The sequence below is a fragment of the Centrocercus urophasianus genome, unplaced genomic scaffold (genome assembly GCF_019232065.1).
Source record: "Centrocercus urophasianus isolate 14NV4802_14NV808 unplaced genomic scaffold, USGS_Curo_1.0 seq_73, whole genome shotgun sequence".
NCBI classification, from domain to species: domain Eukaryota; kingdom Metazoa; phylum Chordata; class Aves; order Galliformes; family Phasianidae; genus Centrocercus; species Centrocercus urophasianus.
In genome coordinates, this window is record NW_024885344.1 from 10,042,655 (window position 1) to 10,068,898 (window position 26,244).

Consider the following 26,244-nt stretch of genomic DNA (forward strand, 5'->3'; position numbering starts at 1 on the left):
TCTTTTTTTTTTTTTTCCCTCTGTGTGATGCTGTTTTGTGTCACTGTATGCATTCATGGGAAAGGAGAAGAGAAAGCTCCGGGGAGACTTCATTGCGGCTTTCCAGTTCTTGTGGGGAGCTTACTAGTAGGAGGGGGCCGACTTTATACACAGCCCGGCGGTGATAGGACGAGGGGGGCTGGCTTCAAACCAACAGAGGGGAGGTTGAAGTTAGATGTTAGGGGAAATCCTCCATTCAGAATCAGCCCAGCCGCCGGGTCCGCCTCGCCGGGCACCTTCCGCCTCTCTCGGCCGTCCCCTCGCGTCACGGGAAGCGGGCGGAGCTCTAGCGGCGCTCGTTTCGAAGCGGGGAGGCCGGAATGGATGGCGGGACGGCGGAGGTGGGCGGCGGGCTGGCGGCTGGCAGGGAGCGGGCCATGGGAGGGAGCGGGCGGGTGTTGTCCGATGCCCGCTCACGGCTGTCTGTGTGCCCGCAGGCGGTGAGCGGCCCGGGTCGGGCCAGCTTCCCGTTCCCCTACACGCCGTACCGCATCCAGGAGCAGTTCATGGCAGCGCTGTACGCTGCGCTGGAGGCCGGGCGGGTCGGGATCTTCGAGAGCCCCACGGGCACGGTGAGCAGCGGGGGTGAGAGGGGGATAGTGACAGTGCGACAGGGCTGCTTGCAGCGTGGTGCTCGGAGTGGTGCTTGTGGAGGGGGAGCAGGGCAGGCCGGGCTCATTCCCTGCACAAGCACAGAATCTGGGGTCCTGGTACAAGGTGTGTTACCCACTTCTGTGGTGCCAGTTTTGGAACTGTGGGGACAAAACACAGAAAGAGGTGTCGCTTGCAGGGTCATAAAGTGTGACATCGGTATCTCTGTGCGTGGCCTTGGCCTGGTCCCACTCAGCTGGAACCAACTCCAGGTGCCTCTCCTGTGTGGAGGAGCCGGTTACAGCAGTGACACCGTGTGCGGCTTGTGCTCTTTGTTTCCAATACCAGGGAAAGTCACTGAGCCTCATCTGCGGGGCCCTCTCCTGGCTCCAAGACTTTGAGGAGAAGAAGCAGCAGGAGGAGGCACGGCTTCTGGCTCCAGAGGGCAGTGGGCAAGAAGAGAAGCAGCCCCTGGTTTCTGGTGGTCTGGCGTGTCCAAACAGCAGGGATGCATCTGGGGAACCAGATTGGATCACAGCATTTGTGCAGAAGAAAGAAGAGCAGGATTTGGTGCACAGACTGAAGGTTGAGAAATGCTCACGTAGAGAAGGGGGGAAGTAGCAAGGCGTGAGGAGCAGGATGGGTGACGTCATGGGTGGTGACTTGGTGGTCTGTGTCACTTAAAAGGGATGAGGCATTCCTGTGTAAGTTGCGTGAAGTATAGGATAGTTGCTGTCAACATAGCAACATTCACAGGCCTGTAAGGACAAAGGGACTGCTGACAGTTTTGTTTCAGAGTTGGATTATTTTTATTTTATTTTATTTTTTATTCCTGGGTGAAAAGCAAAGTAATTATGCCTGTTCTATAGGACTAGGCAGACTTCATCCTTCCATCATTCTCCCTTCATTTCAGGAAGAGCAGATCAGGAGGAAAAAGCGAGAAGAACGTCTGGAGAAAATCCGCCATAATGTACAGTTAAAATATGCAGCGAAGAGGAAGGTGAGTTGGCCTGCAGAGATTAGAATCATGGTATCATAGAATCGTACAATGGCTTGGGTTGCAAGGGATCTCAAACACCGTTTAGTTCCAACCCCTTGCCATGGGGTTGACTGCCATCCCAGGGCAAGGCACCCATCCACCCTGATCCTGAACACCTTCAGAGATAAGGCGCCCACATCTTCTTTGGGCAGTTCATGGCAGTGCCTCATTGCCCTCTCCATGTAGAACTTCCCCCTGATGTCTAATCTAACTCTCCTCTCCTTTAGTTTAAAACCATTTTCATTTGTCTTAATAATCTGGAGTGTTGATAATACTTGCTTGTACATGTGACTTGTCTCTATATTGTCCAGCCCCTGTATTTAGGGAGCTCTTAGTACTGGATTGCCGAATTGACTCTCTGAAATTTTTGATTAGGTTATCTTTTCAACGTACAAATGTAAAAAGCAACTTGTGCTTAGAGAATTTCCTGTGGCAGCATGTGTGTGTGGATTAAAAGGATGTCTGTTCTGATGGCTTATTTGCTTTTAAGTGCTGATGTTTGGGGTTTTTGGAAAGCTCTTTCTTACATAAGCACGTGTGGACGTGGTACTTCTGGAATAAAACCTGTAGAACTGTGATTATTTTTAAGACTGCAGGAACTGAAGACCCAAAAAAAAAACAAGCGAGGTCAGGCTTTGGTTGTACTCCCCACTGTGTGTGATTACCTTCATAGATACTATCTCCCACAGTATTCTCCTGGGGAAGCTGACAGCCCGTGGCTTGGACAGGTACACTGTTTGCTGGGTAAAGAACTGGCTGGAGGGCCAGGCCCAGAGAGTGGTGGTGAATGGAGCTAAATCTAGCTGGAAGCCAGTCATGAGTGGTGTTCCCCAGGGATCAGTACTGTCCTTATTGATGATCTGAATGATAGGATTGAGTGTACCCTCAGTAAGTTTGCATATGACACCAAGTTGGGAGAGAGTGTTGGATGTGCCTGAGAGTAGGAAGGCTCTACAAAGGGATCTGGACAGGCTGGATCACTGGGCTGTGGCCAATTGCATGACCATCAATCAGGCCAAGTTGCGGGTCTTGCACTTTAGTCACAACAACTCCATGTAATGCTACAGGCTTGGGGCACAGTGGCTAGAAAGCTGCGTGGAGGAAAAGGATCTGGAGGTGTAAGTTGACCCTGAGCTGAGCATAAGCCAGCAGTATGCCCAGGTGACCAAGAAGGCCAACAGCATCCTAGCTTGGATGAGAAAATAGTGCAGTCAGCAGGAGCAGGGAGGTGACTGTCCCTCTGCACTCAGCTCTGGTGAGGCAGCACCTTGTGTGCTGTGTTCAGTTTTGGGCCCCTTGCTACAATAAAGGCATTGAAGTGCAGGAGTGTGTCTGAAGAAGGTGAAAGGTCTGGAGCAGAGGGAACTGCGATTGTTCAGTCTGGAGAAGAAGAGGCTCAGGGGAGACCTTACCACTCCCTATGACCTGAAAGGAGGCTGTGGTGTGTTGGGGGCTGGCTTCTTCTTCCAGGTAACAGTGATAGGTTGAGAGGGAATGGCCTCAAGTTGCACCAGGGGAGGCTGAGGTTGGGTATTAGGAAACATTTCTTCTCAGACAGAGTGGTGCTGCACTGGCACAGGCTGCCCAGGCAGGTGGTTGAGTCGCTGTTCCTGGAGGTGTTCAAGAACTGTGTGGATGTGGCACTGGGCATGGTGCTGTTGGGTTGGAGTTGGACTGGACGATCTTAGAAATCTTTTCCAACCTTAATGATTCTGTAATTCTTTGTAAATATAATTGTATTGTTCGGAAGCATCTCTTTTCTACACACAGAAAGTTGACATGTATTTTTCTGCCATTTAGTTGAGTGATCTGGCTCCAATAACCTTAACTTGAAGAGCTTTTTGATGGTATGATTTAATCTTAGAAATACCCACTTCAAGTTCCTAAACAGGCACTTATAAGGCAGCCAGGCTGTTTGTGTACTCCATCTCAAGTGCTGTGTCAACTCCTGACAAAAGGACGTAGCATAAATATCAAAGGTTCAGAGGTGAATGGTGAATCAAAACCAAGTAGAACAAAGAACTTCTTTCTCTTAAAGGAGAATGAAAAGCATGGGAAATGAGATTTGTGATAAAAAGCACAAAGGCAAATTTCAGAAACCCTGTATAGATTTGGAAAAGCAGGTATTTCAGCTACCCCTGTAAACTGCCTTTCTTCATCATGCCACGGTGATGGAATGCTCATTAAAGTTAGAACATACTGTCTTCAGACTGAAGAAGGTATGTTCTTTGTCAGAACAGAAAATTAATAAAAAACTGTTCTTCAACAATTTAATAGAATTTGTGCAGAGGGATAGACCTGTGTTAGAATAAGGACCACGTGATGGGGGAAAAAACAAGAACAAGAGAAAATTTGTGCTCTAAAACAGGTATTGAGTTTATTGTAGCCTTAGGTTAGCTGTGAATTATTTGATTACATCCTTATGTGTTTGCTTGGTTGTTGGTTTTTTTATTTACAGTTTTTTTCTGAGGCAGTCATTTTTATTGGCTAACTTAAGCAACTAATCCTGGATTGTAGGCATATGGTCACTTCAGGTGTTAGGTGTTTAGAGGGTCCTTTGCACAGAAGGCTTTTATGTGGGCAAGTCTTTGGTTGCTGCTGTCACCTGCACTGTGTGGCACTGAACTGCTTCAAGTAGTTGTGGTGTGTCTGCTTGTCCTGCTGGGGATACACACAGCAATCCCTCCTCTGTGCCACGGGGAAGAGACTGAGCTGTCCTCTGAACTGCAGGTGGCATAAAGTGATGCAAGTGCTGCTTCCCTGGGTGAGAAATAATGAGATGGTGTGCTCCTTTCAGAGATCTGAAGAGGATGAGATGAAGCGCCTTCTTCAGCTCAGCAAAGAGATTCTGTCAGAGGGAGCTGGAGCAGCTGTCCCAGAGCAGCTGGATCACAATGAGGAGGAGCTGATCCTTGCTGAATATGAGAGTGACGAAGAAAAGAAAGTGGGATCTGGGTAAGGACAGGGGCTGAGGGGGTTCTAATGTTTCATGATCATTTTTGGCTTGCCTTAATTGAAGGGATTTCAGCTGTTCAGCAGCGACTGCTTTCTTGAGCATCTTACGCTGTTGGATATATAGGTGGCTCTGTCTTGTGCACATCTGGAGTTTCTTCCCCCATTGAAGCTGTGGTACTGATTGGTTGGTAGGTTGTTTTTTCGTTAGGATTCTCTTTTTTTTTTTTTTTTTGGTTGTTGCTGCTTTTTTTCCACTCGCGGTCATCAGCCTCAAGTGTCTTCTGAGAAAGCAGGTCTTTCTTACAATGCATGACAACCTCCTGCCTTTTCCCATGCCTGTTTCTCAGAGCGCCTCTGGATGCTGGGTGAATGCCTTGAGATGAACTTTGCATTAGAAAAGCAAAATGCTCCCGGGGGCATCAAAGGAAGCTATCAGTTCTGCAGATTAGCAATGGCATCTTTTGATATTCTGAAGGGAGAGAAGGTCACATTTTGAAGACTGAGCTACAGCACGAAAACCAAGTGCACACTTTAACATATACAACTGTTCTTTTGGCGTTATGCAGAAAGCCAGGAGCCAGAGTTTTCAGCATGAAAAGACAAATACATCTAAAATACAAATTTACTAATTAGTATCTAGACAGATCCTCCTGCCTTAAAATTGCAAAGCAGTTAAGCTACATATAAATGAAGCAGTTACTAAGCATTAAACTGCTGTTGCCTTTGAGGAATTGTATGGCAGCTAAATATCTTCCTGAAACTTTTTCTTCTTCATGCAACAGCTTGAGGGTGGTAAATTGTCTCTAAGGGGAATGCTTTATAAAAATAAATAAATAAGCATACCAAAGGATAGTATAGCTCTGATTAGTTTATGCCTGGGGCTTAGAAAACACCAGATTTTTAATTTTTTTTTTTTAAAAGATGCTTCTTGAAGTTGCTAAAGACACAACCCTACAGACATTTTTCTTTTAAAGAGCAAAGCTTGGCATGATTGTGCTCACCTATAGTATTCTTGGAAAGTCATTTTTTTTACGTGCTGATGACACAAGCACCTCCCTTGAGGGAGAGCATCCTTTGTTTCTAAGTCCCAGTCACTGAAAGCAAACTCTTTGGGCTTTGTCTTTTCTTAGGCTGGAGGAAGATGATGATGATGATTTGGAAGAAGAGCATGTGACGAAGGTGAGATGAGGAGGGTAATTTGTGCCACCTGATAGAATAGTGTGAGAGAATTATGGCTTCGTTGCACCCTTCCCAGAGTAATGCAGTATGGAAGGATTTAGGAAGTGCCATCCATGGACAGCCAAGTTTGTTGATAATAGCAACCAGTTCTGCTGCTCTCATTTCCTTCTGGGTTATACTGGCTGCCTAAGCAGTTTGCTCTGCTAACATGGCTGTTTTTCTGTGGCTTGCTGCAAGAAGCACATATTCATCACTCTACAAGGAGTCCCAGTTATTGTAAGGCCTTGGAAAATTCAATGGAAACGAAGGACAAATGCACAGCAGAAAGTAAAGAGAAGGCTGTTGGCCTTGGCAGTTACACAGTGACATTCCAGCATATGCCTTCCTTTGTGTTTTGAAGGCTTCAGCAAGATTAATGTTGCTGAGGTGCTTGGCTGCCTCCCTCCAGGATTGGTTGTAGAATAGGAGGTTGGCTTCCATATTCTTCTCATCTTTCTTCGGTCTTCCTCATTGCAGATTTACTACTGCAGCCGCACTCATTCCCAGTTGTCTCAGTTTGTCCATGAAGTGCAGAAAAGTCCTTTTGGCAAAGGCACGCGTCTGGTCTCCTTGGGATCCAGGCAGGTATGTGATATGGTCACAAAGGACCCAGAGTGTGTGTTCATTCAGTACAAAGGTCTTTGCTAGGAGGTGTGTGAATGCGACACCTCGGACGGCATCTCGGGGACTGAGGTGAGTCTTCCATTGGAAAAGCTATTTATGTGTCGTGATACAGATCCGTGCAATGTACCTTTTTCTGTGAGCTGTTCAGCCATTTGCCCTTTGATGTAAATGCAAAAGTCTGTTTTCCCTCTTCTGATGTGGAAGATTATAGATGCCTGAGTCACTGGGAAGGCACTCTTGTAGATATTAATTCTGCTAGCGTTTCTTTAGAAGTTGTGTAGCAGTGAGCCATCTGAGGACACCTATCTTCATTTTCTGTCCTTACTGATTTCTTTTGGGGTTTTGAGCATGCTTGTTGCAGCAGCTACACAAGGTGCCTGACTTCTGGTTTGGAATCTGGCCTGGGATTGCTTTAAGTAAGTCTGTTTTACAGCAGAGTGCATACTGAACACTCTTCGACCTGCTGTCCCCTCTCTTTGCATGTCAAAGAACCTGTGTGTGAATGAGGAGGTGCGCCGCTTGGGGGCTCTGCAGCTCATCAATGACCGCTGCACGGAGATGCAAAAGAACAAACACGGTACGAACACTTCAGCACGGGGAAGCAATGGCTGATAAAGCTGGTGGGGGTGAGAGGCTGCAGGCAGTGCACTCTGCCAGTCAGTTCTAGGAAGAGAGCGGTAGGAGTCTGAAAAGGGCAAGCTGGGCGAGCAGAGCAGATCCTTAGTGCTTCTACCTTTTGTACTTGGTTAGCACACCAAGGTCTATATGTATTTGCTGAGTGTCTTGCATTGATCAGGGACTTGCGCAATGGAAGGATGCTTGTCTTTGTAACCTACTGCTAGAAATGTGGGGAAATGTTACATGAGTAAATCTAACCAGCAAGGGCAGTGTCTGCAGTGAGGGTGGAAATGTCACTGCTTTCATACTCCTTCAATAGATGATGGGTCAAATACTCATGACAAAGGCTGCTTTGAAGTTCAGAAGGTACCGCTACCAGGGTACAAAGTAGTGAGTTTAGATTTTTCAGTGGTACTCATGGCTTGCTTTTGATTTCTGCTGTCAGAAAAGAAGAGTGATGCAGAAGTTGAAGGGAAGAAGAGACGTGTGAGTCGCACTGTGTGCCCGTTTTATTCCTATGAGCAAATGCAGTTTCTCCGTGATGAAGTTCTAGTGGAAGTGAAGGATATTGAGCAATTGGTGACTTTGGGAAAGGAGACCAAAGCCTGCCCCTATTATGGGAGTCGATACGCTATTCCTGCTGCTCAGGTAAGGTGTGGACACTGCTTAGGGAATCAGTGCCAGGATCTCTAAGAATAAACCAATTACTAAAGCAAAGCAGCACTTTGTTGCATAGTGTTTTTGGAGATTGTAAAGAGGTTGTGTTTCTGTCAGGTTTAGCTTTGCTGAAAAAGGAAAGAGTATCTCTTTCAAGCTAGTAGGGAGGCTGTAAGTGTGCCAGTTTTGGATCAAGCATTTTGAAATACTTGAAATGTTCAGTAACTGAGGTGATACAGGCACATGTCTATAGTCTTAGGATTTGCCAGTGCTCTTCTTTGCTTGGTTCTCTGTTAACAGACACGCTTTCAGTCCTTAGAAGGAGATTAGGATGGTAACTTGCTGTTGCGCTTCTAGGCTGCTCTTACAATAATTTGGAAGTCAAACTAGTTCAGGAATCAGTAGGCACAATCATTTTCCCTCAGCTTACCTCTCAAGCACATTCTTCTGTCTCTTCTGCTACTTCTCCCATAATAAGAGTAAGTAACTTGATGGAACGCTGCAAGGCCATCTGATGTAGGCCTATTATGAGCTGGTGAGAGCTCTAAGTCCATCCGGATGAGAGCTGGAATGAGAGCAGCGTGTGCTTCCCCTGTAGCTGGTGGTGCTGCCTTACCAGATGCTCTTGCATGAGGCCACCAGGAATGCTGCAGGGATCATCCTGAAGGACCAGGTTGTAATCATCGACGAGGCCCACAACCTCATAGACACCATCACCTGTATCCATAGTGCGGAGGTCAGTGGCTCTCAGGTGAGTCGTGGCCTGGCCTGTTAACCGTGGGTGAGCACCCTTTCTCAACTCCTCTATAATACCAGCTCTGCTTTTTGTCCTTGTAGCTGTGCTGTGCCCACTCCCAGCTGCTGCAGTACATGGAGCGATACAGGTGAGGATCTCAGAGAAGACTGTAACAGCAGCAGGCAGCATGGATGCTGTGGCTTGTCTCACGTCTGCAAGGCCTTTCTTGCTTTTTCCCAGAGGAAGGTTATTTGCATTAATACTTCTGCAGATGAAAAGCCACTTGCATCATTATCTCTGCCTAGAACCCATCTAAGTCAGACTCCTGGGGCTGGTATTAAGCAGTGAGAAAGGGGATACCCTGAGGATTCTGGCTTTTCCTTACACTCTGGTTTTTTCCCAATCTCCCTCTAATCATTCCTGCTTTGTGATGCAGAGTTATGAAAGCTCCAGTCTTTCATCTCCTGGATCTTAACCTTTTGTGGGCTGACTGGCATTATAGAAGAGGCAGGAAGCTCTGAGGAGGAGGAGACTCTTTGTTTTTTGACTGTGACCAAATCTCACATCTTGTCATACCTGCAGTGGCTGATTGTTGTGTTCAGTGCTAATCACTGAATTTGCACAGTGTCATCACGGCAGAGACGTGGGGGTCACTGCCATTGTAATTTGTGTGTGAGGACAAAGGCGTCTGTAGGAACAGCCAAGTGCTTGGGCTGCATGGGTGAGTGCATGGGGGTGGCTGTCAGTAGGGTGTTCAGAGCCCAGTCACAAACAGGGAGTATGAGCAAATGTCTTATGTAGGGCACAGCCAATGGCTTGTTTAAGGTTATCAGGAAGCCTGTGTGAAGCCTGGAAGTAGGGCCAAGCACCACGTAGCAGAATCTGCTTCCTAACTGCTTCTTCACAGTTCCCCAGCATATAGATCTTCTCTACTGCTGTCTGGTTCTTTTCAGCCCCAAATTAAGGGGAGTTCAGTTACTTGTCTCTGCAGCTTAGGAAGTTGTGTGTTAGTCCTTGAAGATGTCTCGGAGCCTAATACCTTCTTTTTTTTTCTTTCCACAGTAAACGTTTGAAGGCAAAGAACTTGATGTACATTAAGCAGATCCTGTATTTGCTGGAGCGGTTTGTAGTCATGCTGGGAGGTAAGCAAGCCATTTCTCTCTCTGTGGATGCTTAGAAACTCAGAGGCATCTGATCTTCCTGTGGAGCATTGTCCCTGCTCCTGCACAGGCTGTGAGGAGTTGCTGCTCATGTTTGATGCCGGTATTATCATTTCTCAGCCTGTTTTATAACATGAGGATACGGTGTCTGTCTGAACCCCTCTCTTTTTTCATTAGCTGAGGAGCAGAGCGTGATGCTGTAAGTTGATAGGAGCAGTTCCCCTCTTCCTGTGTGATTTTTCAGATCTGATTTGAATGGGGAGGTGGTGTGGTCTAAAGTGAGGAATACAACAAGTGTGACAGTAATCAGCACTACACAAAAGCTGCACAGAATAATCTTCCTGTGTCATCTGGTGGCAAGACTTCTGCCTGTGGCAAGACCTCTGCCTGTGGCAGGCATGCCTCTGCGGAGTGATTTTATTTTTTTTCTTCTTTTCTTGAAAGGTACCTTTCCTTTTTGTGATTTTAAAATTTATTGGCATTCGTGTGGCTCCTCTCCTGTAACGCACTGTCCTCTATACATCAGTGTGCCTTAAGGAGAGCCCACCATAACCTCTTACACAGGGAAAAAGCAGCTCTTGATGCAGGAGCGTGTTGGTGCCCTGTGCCCTTCTCTTAGATGAGAACTTCTGTCCCTGCTGGTCTTCCTTTCCTGACACTGGGCTCAATGCTTTCATTAGTCTGCAGCCCGAGTACAGCTTTATGATCAAGGCTGCAAAGTGAATTGTGAGGTGGGTGTTAAACACTGGCACATAAAGCACAGCGAATGGCAGCAATTAATACTGTTCTGTCTGTCAGGGTCTGAGCGTGGAACTGTCCTCAGGTTTTCCCCTTATCCCAATCACCTGTCAGCCTGTGCGCCTCCCGGTGCTGCACTGAAGAGGGGTGAGGGATGCACTGCAGTCCCTGTCCCTTCATCTTTGCAGCTTGATGACTGTGTGAGCATTTGTATGCACCCGCCCTACCTGCTGCCTCCTGCTACAGAAGGAATGTAGGTGGCATTTCTTAAGATGCAGCAGCACACTTGTCCTACAGTGTGGGGCTAGCCTGCAAGGGAAAGAAAAGCTGAGTGGGAGCTGTCATTTTCTCTGCATAGCTACTTCTTCCAGATGTGAAATTGATTCTTGATTCTTTGGAGGTTTTTTTTTTTTTTGTACTTATGCTGTGCTTTTGGCTCAGTTGTTTGCTTAAGTTCCTTGTTTAACATTAAGACAGACTCACAGTAAGCCTTCCTTTAATTGTTTTCATATTTTGCAGGAAATGTGAACCAAAATCCTAGCTGCCAGGCAGTTTCCCGAACAGGTAAAACTGTAGCAAACATCACTGGGCAGGAACATGGATGTGGGCAGTAAGGAGCTGCAGCTAATAAGGCCCAGCAGCTGATAAGTTGTTTGTTTGTTTGTTTGTTTGTTCCTTTTGTCTTTTTCTTTTAGGGACAGAGCTGAAATCCATCAATGACTTCCTATTTCAGAGCCAGATTGATAATATCAACCTCTTCAAGGTAAGTGCAAGTGTCTTCTGTAGGGTGCAGCTCATGGCTTATTCAAGATTATCAGGAAGCCATTGTGAGAGCTGGAAGTAGGGTCAAGTGCCACATGGCAGTATCTACTTTCTAGCAGCTTGCCCATGCTTCCCTGTTATGCAGAAATCTTCTGCTACTATCTGGTCAGCAGTGCACTGAAGCTGGATGGGTGATCTTGGGGCAGAGGAAAACAAGCAATTAAATGCAGGTGCAGATGAGTGCAGATGCTGTCTGTAGGCAAAGTCAAACTGTAAAGGTTAAGGGTAAAGAAATGCTACTGCTCTAGTAAGCTAACCCATCCCTCAAATCTCCAGACACTGTGCTTTAACCAAAGAGATTCCCACTCTAGAATCAGTCTCTTAGTAATAAATTGTGTCACAAAGAACTGTCCATCGCTCCCCAAGAGAACAGCAAGCACAGCAAGTGATATCCCTGCTGGGTACAGACTGAGGGCAACAGGATGGGAGGCAGGATGTTGAGCATCAGTTATTTTTGCTGTCTTTTTCCAACAGGTGCAGCGTTACTGTGAGAAGAGCCTCATCAGTAGGAAGGTAGTGCTCCTGCAGCTTTATGGTCAACAGCATTCAATGACTTGTTTGTTTTTGATTTGATGGTGGGAAAAATAATGGGATTTTGCTGATAGATTCTTATTGGGCTGGTTTGTGAACGCCTGCCAAGGAACCTTATCTCTAACAGGCCAGAAAACCTGTTTCTGTCTTATCTGTTTCGTGCTGCTGGTTGTCTTAGTCTTTCTGGCTTTTGCTTGGCAGCTTTTTGGATTTGTGGAGCGATACGGCAATCCTGCCCCAGCTGTGAAGACCAACAAGGAGAACCAGAAGCTGGCTGGTTTGCAGAACTTTCTTATGACTCTCCAGCAGGGATCTCATAAGGAAGGTGAGTTCAGACATCCTCCACTTGTGCATTTATGAACAAAGTGAGGACATGGGACGTGCATCTGCATGGGGGAAGAGGAGGGCAGAATCAAAGAGAGCGAGTCTACTGGAGGTGTTCTGCAGAGGTGTTTTTAATATATCTGACTAGATGACTTTGGCAATTATACATTTGATTAGATCTCCTGAGGTCCCTACCAAGTGGAGTGATGTGATTGTGTTTATGCTGAATGCACTTAAGCTTTGCACTTCTGTGACCTGCTGGCTCTGCAACCTGAGCTATCATGGGTAACTGTTTAGTGGTGTCAGCTACAAAACTATATTGCTTTTTTTGTTGTTGTTGTTAGCAATGGCATGGAACTTGGATATCGTGTTCCATCTGCATTTAACACTCAGAACTGTTTTTAGAAGTGTAGCCTGCACTGCCTGCCTCTCTCTTTCTCTCCTGGCCATTAGGCCCTCTCCAGAGCCCTCCCGTGGAGACTGACAATGACCAGCTCCGAGCTGCCTCTCCTCTGATGCACATCGAGGGATTTCTCTCAGCCCTCACGAACGCAAATGAAGATGGTCGAGTCATTCTCAATAGGCAAGGTACTGGAATAGGAGAGCTGGTGAGATGTGATTTACAAACAGGCCATTTCATTGGCAGGAGGGAGGCAACTGTGAGTCTGTAGTCCTACCAGAACGTATTTGTGCAGCCTTGATTGAGGCTGCCAGGCTCAGGCTGTGCGAGGACTCTCATGATTCCAAAGGAATTCTTAACAAGGGCACTGCGGCTAGGGCTTGCTCTCAAGCAAGCTCCCACTTTGGATATTAGTTTTTATCTTGGCTTTTATCCAGTGTTCTTCTTCGCCATTCCGGGAAGACTAGGAAATGAAAAGTAACTTCGAGGTTGTCATTACCCATTGCTGCCATGGCAGCATTGAATAGCAGGACCTTGTTTGGAGAGGTGGGGATCTGCCAGATTGTGCAAGGCAAGAGGGAGTATCTCTCGTATCCCTGTTTGTCATGGGTAATTCACAGTGCTGCCTCTCTTTTTTTCCAGGCACTATTGGTCAGAGCAGCCTCAAATTCCTCTTGCTGAATCCAGCTGTCCACTTTGCCAAGGTGGTGAAAGAATGTCGTGCTGTAATCATTGCTGGGGGCACCATGCAGCCGGTGAGGGAACAAGGATATCTCTGGTGCTATCTACAAAGAGGCAGGGAAAGAGCTTAGTGCCACTGGGACATGCTCTTCTCACTGCCTGGGTTGTGTGTGGGAAAAGACTTCTATGCCTCCTCCATTCCTGTTTCTGGGTAGGAATGTCCTGAAATCTTCTCTTTGCTCTTGTGAAGACAAGGGATGGAAGAAAGCTGTGAAGTGCAGGACCTTGGAGAAGTGGCCTTCTTTCGGAAGGCCTTCACTCCAGCTTTGAACCCTTCTGTCTGCAACTCAGAGAGATGATATAGCTGTAGTCCACAATGTGGACTGTACAGTGCTTGGGAGTCCTGGTAGTGGACTTCTGGGCCTGGGGAGGTCTGAAATTGGAGCATGATGGGTGAAGAGAGGAGGGGTTCTACACAGGAACCTTGACCCACACAGGAGGGTCAGAGCAAGACTCAGGAGCATGGGCGCTAAAAGGCACTTTGCCTGCATTTCATGCTGCCTGTTCTGCTTGGGCCAGCTTGAGGTTCTGCTCCTGAGCACTTGGCTTAGCCTGAGCAGAAGACAGCAAGGCAGGGGCACAGAAGGTCCCACAAGCCTGGGAGCAGAGTATGGCTGGTGGCTGAGCATTCTCATGCCCTCGGTTTTCACATCATGGAGAAAGCTCATCTCCTTTCCTTGCTGGCAGCCCCCCTTGCTGAGCTCATCAGCTCTCTGAACGCTGATGCTCAAGGAGCAACACCAGGACTGTTGCTGCAGTGCCCCTTGGGACTTCACTTCTCTCTGGCTTGTGGTCCGCAGGTGGCTGATTTCCGGGAGCAGCTGCTGTCCTGTGCTGGTGTGGATCCTGCACGTATTATGGAGTTCTCCTGCGGTAAGTGTGCTGGGGGAAAGGGGAGGGGTCATAATCTGTGTTGGACTATTTGTCATAGGTGCTGTTTTGTCAGCACTGTAAGCAACGTGGTATCTATTCTAGAAATTATGGCAACAGACCCTAGGGGTGCTTGTTTCTCCCACTGAACTCCTCAGTGCTCTTGGCTGGCAGCAGTAGGTAGCACCTCACCTTCCCAGGGGCTTGAGGAGCAGGGGCCAGAGTAGCTGAGTACCTCGTCAGACAAACACATGCCTGTGTCACTGCACACAGATGATGCTGTTCAGCTAGCAGTGTTGATGCATAGGGCAGCCATGTTGACTCTCACTACTTTTTTTTTGTCTCCAGGACACGTGATCCCTCCAGAAAATATTTTACCCATAGTCCTCTGCAGTGGTCCTTCCAACCAGCAGCTGGAGTTCACCTACCAGACAAGAGACCTGCCCCAGATGGTCAGTCTTCCTTTGTTCCCTTCTGAAGTGTCTCTTTTTTTTTTTTTTGGTTCACTTGCCTATGTTTCATAGTACTTTCCGAAAAGTGTGATGATCAAAGGCCATGGGAGGGACAATACATGGGATTTGGGGCTGGTGTGTTGCCAGGTAATTGGGAAAGAGGAGCGTGGTGTTGAGCTGCCTGCTCAGAAGAACCTCTTGGAGGGCAAAGAAGACTAGCAGCTGTTTGGCTGTACTGAGATCCTGCATTTGTGTGCTGGACACCAGAAAGAGATCTGACTACTTCCCAGACTGGAAGACTCTGTCGGTGGAGCAGGGCAGCCCTGCAGAGTGCAGCCCTAACCACAGGGATGGTATCAGATATTTCTGCACTTCTCCCTTCCTTTGCTCAGTCGGCACCCTGCACAAGGTGCTGGGTCTGCTCTGAATCCCACCAGATGTGCTAGCTAGCTCTCCACACCTCTTCTAGTATGAGACGTTTCCATCCACTGGGACAACGGACACAGACCCTCTTGAGTGACCACTGCTCCACACTGGCAATGGAAACTGAATTAGGAGGAGAAGCCAAGCAGTGAACAGCTTTTTGGCAATTCCCAGCTCCCTTAGCAGCACTCAGGCCTCTTGTATTTCCCACATCTTTCCTCCACCGATGCATGTCATAGGGGAGGTGTGATCCTGGGATCGTGTGCAAAATTGGAGCAGCATTAGCTGGAGCTCCTGTCAGCTGCAATATGCTCTTGTCTCTCTCTTGCAGATGGATGAGACAGGCCGAATCCTCTGCAACCTGTGCAACGTGGTCCCAGGGGGTGTGGTGTGCTTCTTCCCCTCCTATGACTATGAGAAGCAGGTGTATGCGCACTGGGAGAAAACAGGGCTGCTCACCCGCCTGGCAACTAAGAAGAAGGTAATTGTGCAGCCAGGGGCAGTTGGTACTGCAAATAGGAGCTTCAAAAGTCAAACAATTATCTATGCATTACAGGCCTCTCCCTGAGTTGTTCTCATACTCTGCACAGCAGAGCAGAACGGATGTTTATCTAGCCAATCCCTCCAGTAATGAATAAATGATACTTCCCGGGCGGCTGATCACAGAGCTGGGATCTAAATTAGATTAAATGCAGCTATAGATTCTTTAAGCACGCAGTCTGTAGTGGCCATGGGGGGAGACAGTCTTCACTTTCTGTAGTCATTGAGCTTGTTCCCTTGCAGCTGGGGAGCTGTTTGAGTTGAGCTGCTACGGGGAATTGGTTTTTCCCAGGCTCAGCTGTTTGTCCCTTGACCACAGACCAACATGGCCAAGGGGCAGATAGAACTGTACTAGCCTGCAATTCATAGGATAAATGCTGTTAGTATTTTTCTGGTAGAAGTGTAGAGCTGAGAACTGAAAGACAAGCATTTGGAAGAGCAATGAGAAACACTAAATAGGGAGATCACTGCAGATATGAAATCTGTACAAGTACTGTCCCAGTTACTTGAAGGTTGGGTACTGCTGAAGCTCAGGCAGTCTGACTGTCCTAGGGGGAGAGCAGGGACTTCGGTGATGTGCCAGGAAAAAAAGAAAAGAGAGAATGACAGATACCTTGTTATGTGATCAAAAGTAATAACGTGCTAGCAGAGCACAGTATTTCACAGCCTTGGTGCAGGCATTCTGGCATGTGGATCTGCTCGTAGGTTTTTGTGGTGGAAACACCATGCTTCATCTTCTCCACGTGTTTGCACAGCTGTTATTCAAAATGTTTTTCAGGTGTGTTCTGTGGGAGTCCTTATGGTTTGCCTGGCATCTCCAAGGGCTCACACCGCAGTCGTGCCGCTTGCTCTGCCTTTCAGCTGATCTGTTCTTGTTTGGCCTTTGCAGTCTCCAGCAAATTGGATATGCGTTAGCAAAGCAATTTGGTAGCAGTGCAGAGAGTGTGACTTTCAGCTGCCTACACACAAGATCATATCATAGAAGAGGAAGGTTAAAGTCTTTCCTGAGGTGGCTGTGGTGAGATCACACTGAGATTCTATTTAAATTACAGAGGAAAAATTAATTTAACTCAGAGGATTAAATAGCTACTGTTTAATGAATTAAATAGATTTAGCTTACATTTGTAATTGCCAGTTACTTTTCTACTGAAAGACTGCCTCTGGCTGGTAAAATGCTCACAGCACTCCTTGCTAACCAAAAGAAAATGCATCCTGCAGGTTCTTTACTGTTGCAGAAAAGATAGATGTTGCATTTCTTGTTTATCAGAACAGTAAGTTGTGATTTAAGCCAAGGTGCAGCACCTATTGAGATCCAGGCTCAATTAATTGCAAGGGCTTTCAGTAACTTGTTAGTTTATAATTCCATTAGGGATGCTGGAGTAACACAAAAAAAAATATTACTCTGTGCATAGAAAACTAATATATTTCCTGGGCAAAGGAACCATTACATGGAATTAACTTGTGATTCAAATTAATTGGCCCAATCACTGTCCTCCGAGACCTTGCAGCTGATGGTCTCTCCAGCCTGCTGCACCTCTATCTGGAAGAAGGGCATGTGCTTTCCAGCCTTTCATCTCTTGGATGACTTCTGACTTCTTGCACCATTAGACAAAGCTGCCTAAGCTGGAAGGGAATGTTGGAGGGCAGGGGAAGCTGCTGCTGCCTTCAGAGCCCAGCTGAGAAGTGCTGTAGTGAACATGCCCTGCTTTTCCAGGGGTAGAAGGAAAAGGTGCTGATTAAGTGGTTTTCTTACAGTTAACTTGGCCTTTCCTGGTCTTAGTTCCATGTGCTATTTAATGGCATGTGAATAAAATGATCTGTTTTGTCGTTGCTTCCTGATGCTGCAACTGATGCACTGTGTGACAGATCTTTCAGGAGCCTAAGAAAGCCAACCAGGTGGAGCAGGTGCTGGTGGAGTATGCCAAGTGCATAAAGGTGAGTGGAGCTGGCAGGGTGGTGGGAGTGAATCATCTTGTCTTGCAGATGGGAGCACTGGTAAAGACAGCTTTGCAGCTGTTAGCTGGGAAAGAGGGCTCTAATCCAGGTGTGCGTTTCTGAAGCACAGAAATCTTCCCTGCTCTGGTTTAAGTTGTTGGTCCCTCTCTCACAGCGGTGCAGCCAGGCTGGAGGCCAGATGACGGGGGCCCTGCTGCTTTCTGTAGTTGGAGGCAAAATGAGTGAAGGAATCAATTTCTCAGATGACCTGGGAAGGTAAGGTGGCTGCTCCTTTTGAGGTGAGCACTTGGCTTGTAGTGCAGTGACTCCGAGCAGGATGGACACATTGGAACTTGCATAGATAGAAAGTCTGGGGATCAGGTGGCTTGGGCTGATGCTCGAGCCGAGTCTGCAGGTAATGTAAAACTCACTTGTCCAGTGTACTTTTCATGTGAGTAATGCAGTTAGGCTTGCTGTGCTAGATAATTCCTTGTTCTGGCACCCTGAATCCCTCTGCAGCTTCCAGTTCAGAGTGTGCTTGTCAGACTAGTGTGTTTTACTGCTGCCTTTGGTCTTCAAGGCTGGCTGTCTTTCAGGGGTACAGTGACCTCTAATTTATCAGTCTGTTGGCAAAGTGCTTTAGGATGAGACATAAAGAATAATGCGGTCCTCCCTCACCCCTTGCAGGTGTGTGATTATGGTGGGAATGCCTTACCCCAACATTAAATCTCCAGAGCTTCAAGAGAAAATGACTTGGCTCGATAAAACAATGGTAACAGACACACCTCTGCTTTTTTTACCTCTGATTTTTACTACTAACTTCCCTCCAGGCACCCGAGTTCCACTGTTGCCTTCAAAGATTCCTTTTTCCTTTGAGCTTTTCCATGTTTCTCAGACTGTGGTAATGGGAGCACAGCCACCCCCATACTGCATTTGTACAGTAAGACCTATGCACAGGGGTCAGTGGAGAGAAGCAACACCAGGGCTCCCTGGGAAGTGAGTTCCAAGGGGAACCAAGTCCCTTCACAGCAGAGGAGGTGTCAAGGTGGTAGAAGGTGTATGCCAGGCTGACTTCTCTTGGTGTACTTGTTTTTACTGCCCACTGGAGACACTGTTCCTGAGCAGCAAGGGACAAGTGCTCTGCTTTCAAAGGGGCCTTAGGCTGGCTCTCTGTGACTGTTCAAAATAATTGTCTAAAACTGCAGCTTTTCATCTGTCTGTCCTTGCACTCAGCTTGAGATCTGTGTGGATACCCACTCATTCTGCCAGGATAAAAGTATTTGTTTACCTCACTTCTTCATTAAGACTCTCCCTAATTTGATTAACATCAGCCTCGTGTTCACTCTGACCTATTTCTCCTTTCTAGCCAAGAGCTGCTAGCCAGGCACCTAGCAGAGTGCTGATTGAAAACCTGTGCATGAAGGCAGTAAACCAGTCAATAGGTAATTCATCCTTCCTTGAGCAGGCGGGGGGGATACAAAATGTGACCGCATCAAAGCAGGGTGGGAAAAAGAAAGCGGAACCAATCATTCTGAGTACAGATGATGCATATGAGCTTACTTGCCTGGGAGCAAACAACTCAGTAATGCAGTTTAACACAGCTGCACACTCTGTACAGGAAGAGCCATTCGCCACCAGAAGGACTTTGCAAGCATCCTGCTCCTGGACCACAGGTACTCACGCCCTGCTATCCTTAACAAGCTGCCACAGTGGATCAGGGAGAGAACCCAGGTCAAGCCTGCCTTTGGATCAGCTTTTGCAGAATTAAGAAAGGTCAGAACTTTTTTCTCACGTACTGCTGCAGAAATTGTTTCCCACTGTATTCACTTGTACTTTCTTCAATCCTTCAGTTTGATGCTTTAGTGTTAGTTATCTGGTTTCATGTGTTCCTAGTTTCACCGAGGGAAAGCAGACTGATGCAGACCAGAGAAGCGGGCTGTAGATCAACTCTGTGATCCACACCTTTTGAAGAACACCCAAAGCAACGCAGGTTCCTGTTTTTCTGTTCCAAGTGGTTTGCTAATCTCCTCTCTGCCCCCATTGTTTGTTGTTCAGTATGAGCACTTGGCCTTCACCACCACAGCCAGGAGGGAAACCAGTTGAAGGACCAACACTAGTGAAGGTAGCAGAAGGCTTCTCTTTGTTTACAGCTGTTAAGGTTTTATTTAAGTCTATTAAATATTTTCAACCCAGACACTGAAGTGTGGGGATCATTATTATTTTGTTTGAACACACTGGCTTTGCCACATCAATGGCTGACTTTAGGGGGTCTGACGACCGAAGTTTACAATTCTTGTGGAATTTTTAGCTGTTACCTTTAAGGTAACAGGCCATTAGTTTGTACTGTGTTGGAATTACACAGTGAGGCAGGTAAGATGTGGGTTAGTTTTTTAATCTCCTTTCTACCTTGCTTCAAGCTGGTACCGGATTGAAGGACTGAGTCATTCTTTCAAGGGGAATAATGATACGGCCATAACACAGCACACCACTTCTCCTTTGATCACTTTTAATCTTAGGATCACTCTGTGCTTTTAACTGCATACAGTCTTTTTTTTGAACTCACAGTAACTTTCTGTGAAAAACGGTCAAACTTTTTTGGTGCAGTTTCCTAGAGGTTCTTTCCTGTGTTCTGGGCTGGAGGGTAATTGACAGCAGCAATGGCTGTATAATCCTAGGGCTGTGTAATCCCACAGCCATTCTCAGCTCTTTCTGTCATCACAAACAAGGCTGGTCAAAGAGGTTGTTTTGCCTCCTTGCCAGTTTCAGCTGGTAGCTGGATGCTACCTCTTAAGGCTCTTCTCAGTGAAAAAAACATGTACATTTAGACATGGAGCTGGTACCTGCTCCCTCTGTGTTAACTGGCCAAAGAACAAAAGGGAAAACACAGCTGCTTCTGACAAACTTCTGCTCTGAGTCCCCTGCCCCTTCTGTGAGCACAGAACTCCCACTCTGGCTAAGCTCTGCCTGGAACTCACTGAAATCAGCAGCTGGAGTAGGGGGCTTGTAGACAGCTGGTGCCCTCCTGCCCTGGGGTTGTTGTTGTTGGTGTAAGGTTAGACCCAGCCTGAGCTGAGAGTAGACAGATGGGCTTTTCCCTTTAACTACCCTTTATTGAGCACGTTTCCCTCCTTTACCAGAGTGAAGGCTACAAGGACCTCCTTCCTTGAGCTTTATTGCAATTTTTCAGAAAGCAACAGCCAAAGAATTGCCATAAGGCAGGGACAGAAAGAAACCATCAAGTACAGAGGCACCAGTAATTAGACTTTTCCGTGAAGGGTCAGACAGACTCTCTCTTCCACTTTCATTCACTCACCACTATCCAGCCTCATCTTCAAGGACTCAGGACTTGCAACATCTAAACAAACATGAGCTTCAGCAAGCACACAGCAGAGACAAATGAGTCAAGGACTGTTTGCCTGCCAGAAATGCTCCGGCAGTCATCACCAGTCACGTTAGGCAAGACCAACGGCCCTTTAAATCAGGAACAATACTTGTTCTGATCCTCTGAGTGCAAGCTGCCCTACTGCCCTCCAGCTAAGGCAGGATTTATTGATTCATTGTGAGCTGCAGCAGGATTTGAGCTGGATTGTAGTATTTGGAGTGGAGACCAGCAGACAGCAGAAGAAAATCCCTCATTGGTAACAATTTGGTTGTGGTTAGTTCCTGCTGCTCCTCTTCCAGAAGAAATAACAGGGTGCCCTCCCATGCCAGAGCCCACTTTCTGTAGATCCTTCCAGACTGGTGACTCAAAGGTGCGTAGTTCGAGTCCTGGGATTCATGCTGATGCACAACTGCTACCATCTATGACTCCCAGTCATCCTCATCCTCTTCACCCGGGGGCTGCTGTGGGGGTGGGAGGGGTGGTATCGAGTCTGATATACGAGCAAAGGCACCAGCAGGACTGCCAGGAGCATCGGGGTTTCCTGAGGCTCCCGGCCCTTTCCCTGAAATACCTGGTAGGGAAGGAAAAGTTCCAGTGAGTGGCACCTGGGGCCTAGAGAACACACAATCTTAGTGAAGGTGAAGTGAAACACATGGCTTGTGGCACTGTGCCTTAAGCAGCCAGCTGACCCAAATCAAGTAGAACTGCAGGTGTGCTGAAACGGCATCACAGCTCTGTGAAAGGGCTTGTTTCAGCAAAGCTCTGCCTGAGCAGGTCCATGCCCTCCCCTGCCCTGTGTGGGCAACACAGATGCTCTGAGAGGGAGCAAGGGGCCCGGCTCCCCTGGCACTGATGAAATTCTAATGAATACTGCTGTCTCACCCTCACCCTGCAGAGCCCCTCACTGGCAGTTTTCAGAGCCCATTATCTGTCTTGGGCACACAATCTCCCTCTGGTGTCTCCAGTTGATCATTCAATGGGAGGTTCCCCAGATATCCCCCTTTAAATGCACTCCCAGCCATGTTGTGGCACACGGACCTAGGAAGGAGTCTGCCCCTGGTTCTAGGGCTGTGGCTGATAACTGAGGTGCCTGCAAAAGCTCTACCTCCTTCCTAGAGGGACGGAGCAGCCCACCCTGTGTGACAGTACCTTTGCGCCTCAGCACCAGCTTGTTGAAGAGGTCTGACATCAGATCTCCACCTTGTCCTGTAGCTCTCACTGAAACAGAGCAAAACCCCAAGTGTCACATGAGAAGGAAGAGTCAGTCTGAGCCTAGCAGTAAGGTAAACACATTTTCTTGGAATAGTCTTTTCAGAGTAAGGAAAAATAATATAGTCTTCAGCCTCGTACCACATCCATATCCTCCCCTCCCAATACAGCCCAGTTTCACATCAGGAAGCCAGGCACTGTGGGGTAACAACATTCTCTGGGGCAATTTAAGCATGGAATTGCTCCAGAAACGAGAGGGCTTGGGCATCTACAGTCTCATTCTGCCAAATCAACTGTTTCAATACCCTCAGCAGCCACCCAAACCAACATGCTCAAACCAGCTCAACTCTGTCCCTCTCTTGGCTCCAGGGATTCCTTTGACTGTCCCTCACCTGTGAACTTCTGAGCATGTCCTGAGAAAGAGCGGGTGTCCACCAAGAACATTCATGCTTGCCTGGCAGATGTAATGTACTGAGTCCACAGAGGACTGTCTAAATGGAAATACTGAGACCTTATGCCAACCTGTAAGGAGAGAACATCTCTCTGCTCTGTATAGTCCTCGTGCTCCTGGATGCCAGCCTGCCTCCAGACCTACATATCTCAGCCTGGGGCAAAGAGAAAGGAAGACGAGATTTGTATAAGAGCCTCAGCACCTTGTTCTTGTTCCTTTTGCTTCTTCTTCTCCAGCTTCCTCTCCTTTACGCTGCGGAGGTTGGCCTTCCCAATGCCCCCGGCCTGGCGAATGGATTCCAGGAGACTGGCACGCCCAGTTGAGGGGTTCACCACCTCCTTTGGAGCTCCCTGGACTGAAGCTGCAGGGAAAGGAAGAACATGCATCAGCCCCAAGCCCACCTGAATCCCCACAGAAAGTGCTGCTAATGTCCTGCCATCTTCTTTTTGGGACTGACACAGACACTTTCAATCACAGGCTCACACTGAGCTCAGCCAGCAAGAGGCCTGCCAAGATGAAACTGAAGGCCTGCAGCCCCACAGGCAGGCAGGAGCAGCTTCCCTCTTCTGCCAAGAGGCCGTTCTAGAAGTGCACTGAGGGCATGAGCTGAAGCTAGGGAGTTGAATTAGATTCTGCTGGTGAAGCAGGTGGAGGTGTACAGCTCTTACCTGCAGGCTTGCTGCTGTCCTCACTTGCTGTCCGGGCTGGTTCAGATGGGGCTGTAGGTTGTGGCAGGGGTGGTGGGGGAGGCACAATAGTTGGTGTAACAGGAGGAGGTGGGGGAGGAGGTGGTGGGGGAGGTGGCAAGAGCCCAGGATCCTGAAGGTCTGAAAGATGAAAGAAGTTGCATCTGAACAGTCTTAGAAGACATCAGTCTCAGAGCTTCAGCTGAGAGCGTTCCGTGCCTCAGCAGCAACTGATACAAGACCCTCAGCATGCACCATGCATCACAGCGCTTTCACCCTGTGCATCATCCCTTACAGCATATACAACCAAGGCAAGGGTCGAGATTCACTATGTTCCCCAGCTCCATTCCACTGGGCCTGTCCAGCTCACCCAAGAGATTCCTTGCTGACCTGAGGCCAGTCCCTCACTGCACACTGCTCTTTTGCCCCTGCAGTCACCTGTGGTGAGTCTGCTCAGAGTATGGCCAGCACTTGAGCAGGCTACAGCTTTGACTCAGATCCAAATGCACCCTTCTGACCTCTCCACTAAGGGAGTTACCACCTTCTCTCCACTTTCAGTGAACCCCTCCCCACTTCATCCTTCACAGGGTCCTGGTAATGGCGATTGGAAATACCTGCTTGTGAAGGCTCCACTGACTCAGTGCTGAAAGTGGGTAGCTCTGGAATAGCACTGCTTGGAGCAGATGGTGCGATGCCAGGGCCCAGGTCAGCGCTGTACATGAGATCTGCAGCAATGCCAGGCAGGTCTGGCAGGTAGGATGGCACATCAATCTCAGGGACCTGGCCCAGATCTGGCACGTAGAAGTAATTTTCAGCTACCTAAAAGAAACACAAAATAAAAAGAAGTGCAGTGAAGGCACTCCTTTTCCTTGCAGCAAGCAGGGGCACTGCAGAGAACAGCCTGGGTGGCAGTCAAGGCTGGGCCTTGCTACAGTGGCTGGCCCTCAGCTGTCCATACAAGTCTGTGCTCTTGTTTGCTAAACACAATGCTTTCTCCTCCAGTCTGACCCGACAAGCTCCTAGCCTCCTTTCTTCAGCCTTAAACCACACATTCAACCATACACCAATAAAGCTCTAGGTACAGCTTTACAGGGTGTTTGTTACAAGGTCGGTCATGCAGAGGCAGCATAGACTGGTGCCCTGCCTGCCTCATATCCACACCAAGCACCACACCCCTTTGTTCAGGCTGGTTGGCCTTTCCATTTTCATTAGCAAGTGGCCCTGTCCAGCAGGAACAATGGGGCACAAGCCTTCCCCCAGGCACCTCACACCTACTCCTCTACAGAAGTTAGCACAAGGGAGATAGATGATCAAGTGATGGAGTCTCCAAACTCCTCTATAACTTTGAGCAGCAAGGTGAATCATGTTACATGACACTTCTCACACCATCCAGCAAATGACTGAGAAGAGAGACACCTGCCAAGTTTGAGGGCTTCATCTCATCCATTAAGCCCAAATCAGGACTGCAGGCATGAAAATAGGCAAGGTCTTTCTGATAAGCAGGTTACCCTGCAGCCATGTGGGGGCATTCCTCTACTGTTCTCCACCCTATAAAAGCTTTCTCCTCCTCTCAGAAAGCTAGGTCCATACTCTTGACTGGGAAGCAACTGCATCCCCTCAGCTACATCTCACCTGCCGGTCCAGCTGTCCCCTTTCGGTGATGGAGAGAGGAGCATCAAAGAGCTTCTCTTCTGTCTCTGTTTCCAGAGCCACATGGGTCTTGGTCACTGCTCCAGCTAGTGGATCCAGGAAAACATACTTCTTGTATCTAGGGCAGAAGGCAGGCACTTCAGCGAGGCCACCTCAACAGTGTTAGTCAAGAAGGACTTGAAGGAGAGCTCCCAGCTTGCTCAAGCAGGTGGAACATGTTGGGCCCTCCCTCAATCTCCTTTTAGCCCTTTTTAGCCTCACTCCTCCACAACCAGGAGCCCAGTTGTTCTCCACCCTTCCAGCACATGCATTCATCCTGCAGCAAAGCCCTACCATGCTGCCCACCATTACCTAGCTCACCTCCCACTTTCTGGCCTGAGACTGCCTCAAAACCTTCACCAAGACAACAGTCTCTCCAGGTGCCTTATTAATAAAGGGGAAGGAGGAAAGAAGAAGAGGGGAAATAATCAGGAGCTTGTGAAGAAAGAAGAGGTCCAGCAGCTGAAAGGTCAACTAGGACTTAAAGAAGATCTTCAGTGTAGGCAGAAGGAAGAACCATGAGGCAAAGTCTGATGGGAAAGGGAAGTGCAGTGCAGTGTGTGTGGCAATGGAGATATTAAAGCAGTGACAGTGGTTAAGTTTTGCTGTGAGGAGCCATCAGGAGAAAGAGCAGTACCTAAGCAGGCAAGTGGGGCAGAGGACAAGTGACAGCAGCTCTCAAGGCTGGTGAGAACTTGCAGGAGGAAGACAGAAAAAAAAAAGGAAGCGTTAAGCTGAGTTGAAAGCAGGTGAATGAAGGATTCCACCCATAGGTCAGAGTGAGAAAGGGTTGCTAGCTGGGAGCTACCAAAACCTGTCCCATCAGGAGTCTACTAAGCAAGATCCCAAGGAAAGCAAGCAGCACAGCTGCCCTGAGGCAGGGATAGCTCCTCTGAGAACAAGCAGAGACAGGTGGCCAGCACAGTCCTGAGCCAACTCACAGGTTCTCCGTGGTGTTGAAGAGCAGCAGGGAGCTGAGAGAGCTGATGTTCCTTGGGAGGCTGCCGAGACCTTCTTCTGCATCATCTTCCTGGTGAATTTTGGTGTTCACACACACTGGGAAGTACTTGAGCTTCTCCTGCAAGAAGACAGATAATGGGTAGCAAAACACTGAAAAAAAAAAAAAAGCCAATGGGACAGCTCTCCCCAGCCACCAAAACCCACAGTACTGGTTCCACTACCAAGTCTGGGAATCCTACTTCTCCCTCTCTACCTCCGTTTGAGAAAGAAAGCACGTGGACAACACTGCAACCCCAGGTGATGAATCTCATCCGTTCAGGCCCATGGAATATGCTTTTGGTGTTACAGATGGGTTATGCTGTTGGTGTTTCAATGGCAAGAATCCATCAAAATATAACAGCCATTTAGGTTCTTATAACCAGCGGGAGGGATTGAGCATCTCTATCTGAACTAA

At 47.9% G+C, this 26,244-nt stretch overlaps 2 protein-coding genes across 3 annotated transcripts in view; one reads left to right on the plus strand and one right to left on the minus strand.

The window, feature by feature from the left end:
* Positions 1-315: 315 nt before the first annotated feature.
* Positions 316-19,600, plus strand: DDX11 (DEAD/H-box helicase 11). The gene is made up of 27 exons (XM_042837688.1): positions 316-380; positions 477-611; positions 979-1,215; positions 1,544-1,630; positions 4,467-4,624; positions 5,755-5,803; positions 6,320-6,427; positions 6,956-7,043; positions 7,530-7,732; positions 8,340-8,492; positions 8,579-8,625; positions 9,540-9,619; positions 10,895-10,939; positions 11,071-11,138; positions 11,672-11,710; positions 11,930-12,053; positions 12,506-12,640; positions 13,095-13,207; positions 13,994-14,066; positions 14,412-14,515; positions 15,270-15,419; positions 17,345-17,413; positions 17,589-17,689; positions 18,101-18,185; positions 18,780-18,855; positions 19,032-19,186; positions 19,307-19,600. The coding sequence occupies exons 1-27, from the start codon at positions 360-362 to the stop codon at positions 19,328-19,330; spliced, it is 2,727 nt and encodes a 908-aa protein (XP_042693622.1). The 5' UTR covers positions 316-359; the 3' UTR covers positions 19,331-19,600.
* A 968-nt stretch (positions 19,601-20,568) lies between these two features.
* Positions 20,569-26,244, minus strand: part of WASHC1 (WASH complex subunit 1) — a 39,715-nt gene continuing 34,039 nt past the window's right edge. For both annotated transcript variants that reach the window (XM_042837689.1, XM_042837690.1), the window contains exons 5-11: positions 25,772-25,908; positions 24,774-24,909; positions 23,756-23,960; positions 23,124-23,282; positions 22,658-22,816; positions 21,945-22,013; positions 20,569-21,366 (exon numbers count right to left, since the gene is read on the minus strand). In XM_042837689.1, coding sequence (XP_042693623.1) covers positions 21,215-21,366; positions 21,945-22,013; positions 22,658-22,816; positions 23,124-23,282; positions 23,756-23,960; positions 24,774-24,909; positions 25,772-25,908 — 1,017 coding nt within the window. In that variant the 3' untranslated portion in view covers positions 20,569-21,214. The remainder of the gene's footprint in view (positions 21,367-21,944; positions 22,014-22,657; positions 22,817-23,123; positions 23,283-23,755; positions 23,961-24,773; positions 24,910-25,771; positions 25,909-26,244) is intronic.